Source organism: Canis lupus, chromosome 1 (genome assembly GCF_011100685.1).
Source record: "Canis lupus familiaris isolate Mischka breed German Shepherd chromosome 1, alternate assembly UU_Cfam_GSD_1.0, whole genome shotgun sequence".
In the NCBI taxonomy this organism is placed as follows: domain Eukaryota; kingdom Metazoa; phylum Chordata; class Mammalia; order Carnivora; family Canidae; genus Canis; species Canis lupus.
The window spans coordinates 36,363,751-36,376,585 of record NC_049222.1 but is presented as its reverse complement, the minus strand read 5'-3'; the positions used below and the strand labels follow the sequence as shown (position 1 = coordinate 36,376,585).

General features: G+C 35.3%; 1 protein-coding gene across 1 annotated transcript in view; it reads right to left on the bottom strand.

Annotated features, from left to right (window-relative positions):
* UTRN (utrophin) overlaps window positions 1-12,835 on the bottom strand; it is a 488,613-nt gene that overhangs the window by 81,594 nt on the left and 394,184 nt on the right. The window contains 3 exon segments of the mRNA NM_001012395.1: window positions 2,952-3,030; window positions 5,514-5,660; window positions 11,140-11,408. Coding sequence (NP_001012395.1) covers window positions 2,952-3,030; window positions 5,514-5,660; window positions 11,140-11,408 — 495 coding nt within the window.

The following is a 12,835-nucleotide window of genomic DNA, read 5'->3' as shown; positions in this document are numbered from 1 at the left end:
TATACACTAGATTTCGCACGACTGAATTTTCCAGATCATTAATAACGTACTTTACTTTGCTTCACAGGAATAACTATCTAGGACAGATGGCATTTAAACAAACTCATTTGTATGAATTTTTAAAAGGAAAGATTAAGATAAACACAGGCAAAGGGTTGTAAAAAACAACAACAACAACAACAACAACAAAAACCAAGGTAATTATTGGATAGAAGAATTCCAAATACTTACTTTCATCTGAAATGCCCAAAAAACACAGTTTCCTAATTTTACATTAGATATCACTATGATTGAGATTTCATACTTTGTTTTAGGTACTTATTTTTGTTGAGGTACTTATTTTTTACACTTCCAGTTATTCCTTATTTATAAAAACATATTATTCCTATATAAATCAATTATTTTAAGACTTATACATGCAAAGCTAGAGCAACTAAGGAATTTTGCTAATAAACAAGCAATTCAAACAAATCTTTGCAATTATCACTAGACCCTCATATAGCCAATTGTCGTCAATGATTTTTTCTGAATTCATGTCATATTAATATCTTACAAAAATAGAGCATTCTAAACTTAGCAAACCATTTTCAAATATATCCATTGATAAGGAAGCCAATAAAAACATATTAGAGCTCCACTTGATACATAAAGAATTTAATAAATACTCAGAAGTGAAATAACTTGCCTTAGAAATAAGGCGGAGCTCAGATATGATCTCAAGATTTCTGACCACTAGTTCAGCAACTTTTCTATTCAACAATTATCCTTCTCTTTGTAACATGTGAGCACTCCCTCCTCCAATTATGTCCATGAAAATAGAAAAGGATGATGAAAACGTGGAAGTAGGTATATTAAATTTCTCATTAGAGCCAACCTCATTTCAGTGTTGGCACCAGGCTAACAAGTCATTTTTATTTTGTGTCTAACTAAACAGACTACTTTTATAACCATGGCTGAAGTCCAAGAAATATTATAAGGTCAATGATTCCAAGCAGCAAGAGATAACAATTATTCAATTTATTAATTGGTATTTTGTTTATACTTCTCCATTTATGTTAATAATTGTTTTGATTCGAAAAACTCCGACCTCCTTGGAATATCAGTGCCATACACTAAAAGGCAACATACTTGAATTTCACAAAGTGCATGTGAATTTTACCATGTTTCCTTTCCTAAAGTGCATGAGTTGGATTTTTACTATGAAAGAATGGTTGCTAGGGTAGGTGAAAGTGTAGGGTTTGGTTTCATCAATACTAATAGATAACTAATCCTAAAAACTGTAAATAGTGTCACAATTATTTATTTATTAAATTCCTCCTTATTTTGGCATTAGTACATAGCTTAAATTAAGATTAAGAAATCTGAAGTAGTTCATACCTAATGAGGATACTGCAAACTTAATGACTATCAATACTGATAGCATCCCAACTTTAGAAATGCATCCTTATACTCAGTATATTGCAGGAAGGTCTACAATCCTCAAAGACAGGCTATCTAAGGGTTCAGGTGTGTGAAACGGAAAACATGTGTGCCTGTGGGGAGGGGAAGGAGGGGAAGAGGGAGAGCATGACTCTGAGGACAGGAAGGGCAGGAAATGACTAATTCAGATTCTTAAAACTGTGAAAATAGAAAAGCCTGACCTTGAATTGAGGTAAAGCAGATTACTGACCATGACAAATGATTAATGGAAAACCTAAATGAAATCAATTTAGTTGGAAGACATGGTATTACTTCAGTTTTTTCTATTATTATAGATACAAAGAAGTTGCCATATTGGGAAATAAGCTGAGCCTTAAGTTTTATTTTTTTTATTTTTTTGAGCCTTAAGTTTTAAACTTCACTTATATTGAACTAAACAAACCTTTCTGACATACGTTTGCCAGGAAAAACAAAAGTAAAGAAATTAATAGTGAAAGCACCAGTGCCAGGAACTGTGTTAGGTGCTGTGAAACTCATTGTGTTTTCTCACTTAATTTTCAAGGTGATCCGAAAAACATAAGTATTGTTATAGTAATTTTAAGATAAAGAAATTAACTTTCGGGGATCCCTGGGTGGCGCAGCGGTTTGGCGCCTGCCTTTGGCCCAGGGCGCGATCCTGGAGACCCGGGATCGAATCCCACGTCAGGCTCCCAGTGCATGGAGCCTGCTTCTCCCTCTGCCTGTGTCTCTGCCTCTCTCTCTCTCACTGTGTGCCTATCATAAATAAATAAAAAAATTTATAAAAAAAAAAAAAGAAATTAACTTTCAGGAATCAACAGGTCTAATGAAAGGCAGAATTAATATTTTAATCTTAATTTGGATGATTCTGAGTCCTACATTCTTGAGCTTCCCCAGCAGTGAATGATAAAGTAGGAGCTTAAATTACTTACATAAGATCTTATTAGCAGTCTGTAACATTTAACATTTCGATTGGAGAATATTACATAAAAATCTAAATATGTGGTTTGGCTACATCTGTAATACTTGACCAGAAGAAAAACTAAGTATGATTACAGTGAACCTAATAAAAATCTCAAAGATTCATGGGGAGCTATTTTTTTTTTAATTTCTAAAGATACAGGTACATTTTAAATTAATAAACACTTTTTAAGAAGAAAAACTAATTAGAAATCTTAAAATATAAAAATGATCTCTTTATTGTGAAAAAGTTCATAACCTTTGCTGATGATATAGCAATGACAATATGATACTACATTAGTTATTATAGCTGATGGTCCAGTGAAAATCCATAGCTAAAGACAAATTGTTTTGCTCCATTTTAAAGACTGTGACAGATCATTACAAGTAATAACCAATAAACAATATTGTAATTAATCTTAATATTACTTCTTATACATTTATCTAATATAAGTAAATATATCTGTAGCAAAGAATATGGCTCCTTGAGGGAAAGTGAGAGAATATACTCATTCATTCAATTAATGAGAACAGTCAACTTTGTTGGTACTTACTAGAAAGAAAATGCTGAGAGGATGGCCCAAAATCTCTATGGGCTTCCTGAAGCTGTTTAAGGCGATCATCCACAGAAACCTACACATATAAATGCAAGAAATAATTTGTTTTGAAAACAATGACTTTAATAATATACTAGATTTAAGTATTTTTTTATTTAAATTCAGTTAGCCAACATATGGTACATCATTAACTTCAGATGTACACTTCAATAATTTATCATTTGTATGTAACACCCAGTGCTCATGACATCCGGTATCCTCCTTAATGGCCATCCCACAATTATCCCATCCCCCCACCCACCTCTCTCTCCAGCATCCCTCAGTTTACTAAATGATGCTATTGCCCAAGATAGGATTCCTGTAAAGACTCTTTATCTCTGGAATCAAAGTACTAGGATTAAAACAGACTTCTGGTACAAAGTGACAGACAGCAAACAGTACTCTTCTAAGCAGTTTATACAAATTAACTATTTTAACCCTCACAATAATCATATTGGGTTATCACCACTTTACAGATGAAGAAATTGGGACACAAAGACCTGTCCAAGGACAGAAAGTGAGTACAGGACAGTATTAATCTGGTGCCAGAATCTATTGCTTTACTGTTCCTCTACATTGCATTAAAAGCAGTAAAGCTCTAAAGCATCTAAAGTTAAGATGTGGCCTTGTGGCCAGGGGCCACTCATCTCTCTTTTACTCTTTTAAAAAGTGCCACAGGAAGCAAATGAAAAACAAGTCTAAAATACTCCCAGGGTTAAAACAAAACAAATCAAAACAAAACAAAACAAAAAAAACAAAAACAAAATAACAAAAAAAAACCAGATAAATGCAGACAGACAGAAAGACTGGTAGATGACAGAGAGATAGTATTAGATGATGGATTGATAGATAGAGGTAGACGGAGAGTACAAAGATTTATGAGAATGGAATCTCTTATTTGCCTTCATGTTTGTGTCCAATTATCTCGACTTGGGGGTATTCAAGTGTATACCAGTCAATTAGTGTAATCTCTAAATTTGTCCTCAAAACTTCCACTGTTAGCTCTCTACATTATGAAAATGCAGAGAGTTGGTATACCAAGAAACTAAATGCAAATTAGTAATGACTGCACATAGCCTACTGACACTTCCATCTTCTTTTTCCTGGTCCTGGTCTATGTAGTGCGAGTCAGATGTTCTGCTTAGATTGTCGATCTTATTTTCAGCTGCCTTTAAATGAAACATGTATACCTCTGGTTCACTGGGAAGTTCTAGTTTCTTCTGGTTAGCTATTTAAATTGCATTAGCAAGTGCTTCGTTCACTAAAGCCAAAAAGCACTCAAGTTCCATACTTTACATTAAGAAGAGAAGATACTAGTCCTGAAATGTAGTGACATTACTACCAGCATGGATTCTTTTCCCTCATATTCAACCAGCAACTAACATCTGTGCTCTAACAGTTACAACACTCAGAGATAAGGATAAGAGAATACATATCCTCTTTTAAGCATAATGTATTCCCTGACTTCTCATCTTTGGAGATAGTGATAATACAAGCAAAAGGCATCACGATGGGCCACAGGAATACCTACATGAAGGTAATGAATTAGGGAAATGGTGCAGAAGGAAAAAAGAGAAAGTCAAACCCATCTGTGTTCCACTCTTTAGAAAATTACATGAGTTTAACAGATCCTGCCTTATTAATACCAGATTATTAACACACTTTTCAAAGATAGAAAAGATTGTTTAACACTATGCAGTCATTTCTTACATTTTCAACTTCATGAAAAACATATGAACCACTAGGTATTCAGTGGTATTTTGAGTTATTTCAGGAAACCTAGTATGTTATATCTTTAAAATAAAATGCTTTTGTGTACCACCTCCAATTGCACATTTGTCTCATTAAATACTGCATTTTAGGCTCCAAATAGAGAAATAGGTAAGAATTATTTTTTCAATATTCCACTTAAGTTATCCTGCTAGTTTTCAGGGGGAAAAAATGATTATGATGACTCCAAGGAACTAGCCACTGAACATTTAGTCTGCAAAGACTAAAACCCAAAACTATTGACTCACATATGTGACTTGCAAATGCTAATATCTAGTAATACTCAACAGAGCTAAAGGTAAAAACACCACAACAGTACAACTGTGTTAACTGAAAAAAAAAATGAATAAGATACCTAAATAGCAAACAATGGAAGAAGGGAGATTTCTTAACTTTTCAAAAGGAAAAAATAAATACATGATTAAAGTAAGAAAAATTACTCCTTCATGAACCATTATGGGAAAATGTTTCTGTAACCTATCACAGGTCTCAATTACCGTGATTTGACCCTGTGCAGTTTTCTACAAATATCATATGAATAGTATATCATAAAATTACACTAAAACCTAGATTCATAAATACATGAGGCCTCTGGGTTCAAGACATGAAAAGACAGATACTTGACGATATTATATGCTACACCTACCAGTAAAGAAGGAGAAAATGACAATGTGCAGTAAAATAATGAGGCAGGTTTTAAGGACCACCTGGGGTGTAAAAGTTGGATCATGAAGAGGGATAAACTGATACCTGCAGAAGTTTCCATCGCATATTAAGGTCATCTAGCTGGCGAGACATCTTTAGAGATGGATGCAGGTCAAGTGGAGACAGCTGACTGGATAAATCATTCACTGTTTTAACTTTTAGGTTGATTGGTGCAATTTCTTCTCTAAATGCCTGGAAGAATAAAAACAAAAATTACGACCTTGGAAAAGAACATAACAGAAAGTGGTACTTTGAACTTTCCTTCAATGAAAATGGCAAGACCAGCTGAGAGGCCATTGACAGCAGTTGTCCACTCAATGACAGTTCAGTTCAGGTCTTTAGCAATGCGGACTACTGGCCACAGAGTCATCCTTCATTACATGGAGTATCTTTTTTTTAAATTTATTTATTTATTTATTCATGAGAGATACAGAGAGAGGTAGAGACACAGGCAGAAGGAGAAGCAGGTTCCTCACAGGGAGCCGGATGCGGGACTCGATCCCCCAACGTGGGATCACGCCCTGAGCTGAAGGCAGATGCTCAGCTGCTAAGCCACCCAGGCATCCCACATAACATGGAGAATCTAAATAGCTGCATGAAAAGAAAAATCATAATGCAAACTCATTGAAATGAATCTACCATTTTATATAATTTCATATGGAAAATGATGGCCATTATTATCCACTTCACTAGTTTCTACTCTTGACTCGATTTTTCATTTTCTTTCATATTTTCCTTCTTTTTTCTTTCTTAATATGGCTACCTTGCTACTTTTGCACCTGATGCAACAATTTGATTTGAACACATTTCCATTTAAAATAAGTTAGAAAGTGGCCAGTAAGAACAAGTTGTCTAGCCACAAAACCTATGACTATTATAAACTCAAGAGCTAAGTTTTCATCCTTTCCAAATCATTATGATCACATGGTTAGAGGAGGGTCAGGAAGAGTGAGGTCTATAAGAAAAGAGGTAAATGAGGCTTAGTGACAAATGCTATCTCTGGGCACAGGACAAAGAAATGGTACAAGTCAGGGTGGAGGATGTATGTAAAGAGGGAAAGAAAAAAACAAAAGATATTTTGGGCCAGTAACAGTAATATGTCCTGTAGAAGCAAACAGAATAATGAAAACACTAAGTTTTCTCCATTCTCCACATAATTCGCCCTGCCTCTATGTTCATGTTCCCTTTTTCCAAGAAAGTCTTTGCCTACATCCCATTGATACCCTACAAGACTCAACGCAGGTGCCCCATCCACCCTATTTCAGGGAAGATTTCCCTGAGGCCCTTCCCTCAGCATTCTTAGCTGAAGGCCCCTCTGCATGTTCCCCAGCATTCTCTCTGATTTCTTGAATCCAGGTAGGACTTTCAGCCAGCACATTTGCAGCCACACAAATGGGGCTTTACGGTGGAGGTCATACTGATTGTTTGGTGCCATACAAGCCAGTTGTTATATATTTTAAATATCATTCCTTATCAGAGCTCTTAGTACATGCATATTCTTGATGCCCCCAAAGAAGAACAGAAGCTTCTTGAGAACAGACACTCTCCAGTATTCAGCACAAAGTCTGTAATACAAGAGGGGAGAATTCACTTCTATTGATGAAGGCCCATAAAAATGATATCTGAGGCAAGATAATGCCAATGTATAATTGGGAACAGAATTGAGTTACTAAAAGAGAACAGTAGATTGTTATTTCTTTAGTGTAATACAAAATCAGAGCTAATCATGTACCAAACTGAACTTATATGTAATAGATGTTGTGAACACACAGCACCAGCCCTCAAATTACATTATTTCTACCATCCCACCCCTTAAGAGACAGAATATGTCTACAAACTTTCTTTCTTCCTTTTCACCATACCAAGTTCAGTTAATGAAATATTATACATCAGAGTGCTTTAACGAGCACGAATTTTCACTGGCACACTGCAATATTAATTTGGCTTCTTCATTACGCTAATAAAAAGAATGGCTCTTTAACCACTTCCTTTCTCCCTTCTCTCTCCAAAACCAGTTACTCTATATAGTTCCCCCTTATATAATATGCACAGGCTAAAAATAATCATTATGGTTGGCTAAAAATAATCATATGGTTCATAAAAATCAAAATAGTATTATGAAAGTACTTGACTTTAAAAAGGAAATTAATTTTAGGTTAATCAGAGAATATGTTTTAGTGTTTCAAAATTCTTGAACATGCTCAAAAACCACAAGAAGAAACTCAAGATGGAAAGTCAGAAGAACAGACCTAGAGCCCAGAGTCAGAGTGAAAGTTACACATCTAGGAGGGAGCAGTGTATAAATAACATCTGGAACTGTGAACATGAAAATCAATGTGTGTAAAGTAAGAAACATTGCTAGAACCCTGAAAGCACCCATATTTCAAAGTCAGAAGAAGGGAAGCTCACAAAGGCATGTGAGTTGCTGGAAAATGGAAAGAAAAATCTTTTCAAGTTGTGATAGTTTTTCTCCCATGGCTGCAGATGTTGAGCTTTCACGGATGACAGACAGATGCACAAAAACAGTTCAATGAGAAAAGCAGTTATATGATAATAGGTGTTCTAAGCCTAAAGAATGAACCACTAACATGGAAGCATGGACAGAAGGGGGGTTAGGGTGGGGAAGGAGAATTATTCAGTCTGGACTTGGAAGAAACCTGAGTTCCTTCAGATTCAGTCTAGAATAATGACAGAACTCAAATCCTTCCAGGTTTCCTCAGTTGCATTTTAACAGTATACATTAATATTCTCTCCTAGATTACTTGGGGGGACTCAAGAATTTTAATCAGCTTTTAAAATCAATGTCTTTGCGTTTTGCAGGTACCAAAGATGAAAAATGAAATGCTAGGAAGTGTTCTTGGGTTTCCATAATTTTAAATAATATGAGCTTGATTTCAAAAGATGGAGAAAGTTTTTCAAAATTAGAGAATAACTTCAAGACAGATTTTTAAAGTCTTATAGAACATTGAGGAGTTTTAATTCTTTCTCTGTAAAAATAATGTTTTTCTCTTATAAACCACAGGTGAAAATATTAAAAGACCTTTGACCAAAAAGGTCGTTGGATTTTATTTTCACGGGTGTTTTATGGCAGTGTGGAATCTTTCTAATAAGAGAGCTTATCGGGCAGCCCAGGTGGCTCGGCGGTTTACCGCCGCCTCCAGCCCAGGGTGTGATCCTGGAGACCCAGGATCGAGTCCCACGTCGGGCTCCCTGCATGGAGCCTGCTTGTGTCTCTGCCTCTCTCTCTGTGTCTCTCATGAATAAACAAAATCTTAAAAAAAATAAGAGAGTTTATCTTTTGCTTTTTAAGAGCTTCCAAATTAAGAGGCTTGAAGTAAAGCAAATTTTAAAATGGTTTCAGATCCACTGTGTGTTTTAATATAAAGAACCAATTTATCACGTTTGGCTGCACTTTCCTATAGAAGAAGAAAAGTATGTGGTCTTCCTTGTTATAAAAACAGAAACATCTGCTATCATTAAAGGTGCTGACTGGCAGCCTGCTGGCAGATGTGGAAAAGAAAAAACCTTCTCCTGTTGGAAGGTGTGTATTCGGCAAATAAGAATGATTAAGGATAATTTTGGGGCCTTAAAATTATTTGATTGCCCCCGAAGCTTTTGTTTTCCAGTTGCTTTGACATATTTAATAATATTTAGCAATACAATAATCAGTGCTTACTTTCATTTGCCAATAGCTTCATTGGGATTTGGCATGTACTTTAGAGTACAGGTAAAACATCTCAGACTTTGAATCCATTTTATTTGGTTTAATGAGATGTGGGTTTTTATTTTCTTTTTTCCTAATAAGATGTTAAAATATTTTAATCCACAGTTTATTCCTTCCTCTTAAATACTAATTGTATTTTTCCTGGCTTTCCACTTAAGTAGAGATTTGAACAAAAGGATTTGGATGCAGAGGTGAGTAATTTCTTTAATCAAATGGAATTAACACCTCTCAGACTTTTAGGTCTTTAACAAGCCTACATATCACTTTTCATTTTTCCTTCAACACTAATCAGACTGCATTAAAAATTGATACTTTCAAATTCAAATGAATAAAGTCTTGCTCCGAGAGGCATCTTTGTAGTCCAAAAAAATATACTGTTTATAAACCAGTGACTTCAAGATTTCTGGTGTTTAAAAACCATCTTTTAAACTGCAAGAAGTGTGTAACTTTCAAATAATCTTTACTAAAAGGCTTTATTTTCAGTTTATTATTTTAAACTCAGATTCGTCCACAGAAATGGTTTTCAGGATGCCAGAGCTGTAGGAAGAGGCCCACTTAATTTATAGAGTTCTGCATATTTCTGTATATTTATAATGAAAGGTGGCAGACATCAACATTCTTTTAGTAATAAAATTTTTTAAGTTTAAAATTTAATAGGTGACTTTTAAAGCTTTGAATTCCAATAGTGGATAAAAGTTGTGCTTAATTACTTAGTATGAGTGAGGTCTCTACAATGAAAGAGAAGAGTAAGAAAGAAATTATGAAAACTCTACCACTTACCAGCTATGTGGGCTTGAGCAATACCTGCACTTTCACCATTTGTAAAATGGGCATGATAATACCTACCTCATTGGGGTGGTGTGAGGATTAAAAGAGGTATCCATGTAAAGTGGGTACATAGCTTGGCACACAGTAATCCTCAATAAATGCTAGACATTATTATTCCTATATCTACACACATATATTTACTTATGTAATTTGCCTGTATATTCATTTCACTTCCTAGACCCTTCTCCTTCCTTTTCAGCCACATGCATCAAACAAAGGGAAAATGTTATCCAAGTCTGTGCACAAAACGTAGGTCTTTTGCAATAAAAATGCCATTCATGATATTGATATTGTTAATCTAATACCTTCTGATTTTTTTGTTGATTTATTCTTTGATTTGACTCATGGCTACCTTATAGTTTACTATGCTATCACAAACCCTACTACTATGTCTCTTACTGCCTAAATTCTACTAAATTTTTGGGGGGTATGTTCTATAATATAGGAGCCAAAGGGGCTCTAGACCACAGATCTATCATCCTTAATTTTGGGCAATTCCTGACCGCAGACAAAATTTATAGCTAAGCTAATCCTTCCATAATATATTCAGACAGTGAGATGAAATTTTTACATGAAGACCTCAGTCTGAAACAGTATGTTTTTTATTAAATCCCTAAGTCCAACTACCAATTTTCAGGAAATACAGAGTAGAGAGGAACCTGCCCAACTGCACTATGTGGATGCCATTCTGCAAAACCCAGGCTATAAGAAATACTATAAAACAAACAATTCAGTTTCTTAAACAAACACATTGTAAAGAAAACCAAAAGGGTATAGAGGGAAATCTAGAGATTAAAAAGGACTTCGCATTATTTTTTTAAAGCAGTTAAGTGTTTAGGGACACAGAGTTGGGTAAAAAAGAAGTATAAGGAAAAATAAAAGTAAATTATTGTGAAAGTTTCATTAGTTGTTATTCTGGTGGGGAGGGGTTCTGATAGTGAGGGGCATATGGAAAACATCTGTTGTGTCTGGGAAATCTCTATCTCCTGATTTTGGTGGAGTTGTCACGGGGTTGGCTTCATAAAATCTCTTATGACAGTTTTTATATATGACTTTCTTTGTGTTATATTTAACAATAAAACATTTCTTAAAATCCTTATCTGAGGCAGTGGTGCTGACCATGGTTTTTTCAATGTGATCCTGCAGTGAGTCGATAAGTAAGTCTCCCACAGGCTTCCAGCCATTCCTCACAGCCTCCGCCTCCTTCATGTCAACATCCAGGTCATCCATGGCTCCCTGCAGGTCTCTGAGCTTCTCCAGTGCCTTGTCCACTTGCTTTTGCCAATTGCTAGTGACAGCATTTAGACTTTCCCACTTCTCTTTGACTTCAGAAGACTGTTTGCGCATGGCCTTGGCAATCTTTTGGGCTCTTTCCTCAGGAGTCAATTCTGTGATTTAAAAAAAAAAAAAAAAAAAAAAAATTTGGAACCTGATCAACAGCCAGGTGTGAACACCACCTTTTGAAGGGTTGCCATCAGGTACATGGAGACATTGTTTACACAAATCAGGGGAAGAAAAAATTTCTCTCTACTCCCTTCACCTTCACCAATGGATTCCCTGCTATTTATCAAAAGAAGAAAATAGTTACACAGAGTAATAAGTGGCCCAGTGGCTTCAGTGACTTGAATTTTAATATATTTACAAACCTTGAAATGTAACACAATAACTCAAAAAACAAAAGAATTTTTCTTTAACATAAATTCAGTTATATAAAATCCAAAGACAGTCTTTTTCATTTCATTGTCCTCAATAAAAATGGGAAATATAGTTAGGAGAGAAACAGCTTTAAGTTACGAGGAAAGACTCTGAGAAAATAAGGTTGAATTATCATGTTCCTTAGAAAAAAATAACTGAAGACAAATAATATATCTTAGCTACTTCATCATTGCTGAATCTGTATGGCAGTTCACCTTTAATATAGGGTACTTTCTATAGTCCAGACATGTAGCACATTCACAAACACTTCAACAGGAATACAGCAAGATTTCAAGGACCATCCCAAATATTTCATAGATTTCAAAGATTCCAGGATATCTGAATTAAAGTCAGACTTTCAGACAGGAAAGGGTAGGCATAATGCAAGGCCCTGCAAAGGCTACAAGACGAGCAAAAGAAAGAGGCAGAAATGAAAGTCAAGTTCAAACCCAGCTGTCAGAAACACAGAGATGAGAAGCTGACAAGAAGACAAGGGCAAAGGAATTTGATGAAAATAAAGCAGACACCCTCAAAGCAGTTTAGGTAGATTGCCAACTGAACACTCCTGGTCTTCAGTTCTCTCCATATCCAAGGCAATCCCCTTTCCTATCTCACTGCTTTGATGGTTGTTCTGCTGGGTCCACTGAAAACAGAAGCAAGTCAGAAACATACAATCAAGGTAAACTTTGGATTAGTTTAAGATAGAAATAATTATTCTTCTCTGTGATAAGATCCCAACTTTTAGTATCAATCACAGTGAAGCAACTCCACTTCACTTCAAAATATTTCATAGCATACGTAAACATGAACTGAAGTTCACTGAAGTTCCTGGTAAGAGGAACTAAATAAATAAAGCCAGCTCTCCCGAATCATAACTCATATTTAACATAAATTCGTCCCCCTGTCTTTCTTTAGTATTATAACAAGTCAAGTTGAAGGGGACAGAACACATATTCTTACCTACCTATATTTCCAGAACAATTCTAGACATCAATATTTAGACTTAAAAACAGCTGTAATGAATCTCTGCGAACCAAATGGACCATGAAGAGTTCAGAAGCTACAGAACTCCGAATTACACTGCTGAACTGCTAGAGGCTGTAGAGAGTCATGAATAATC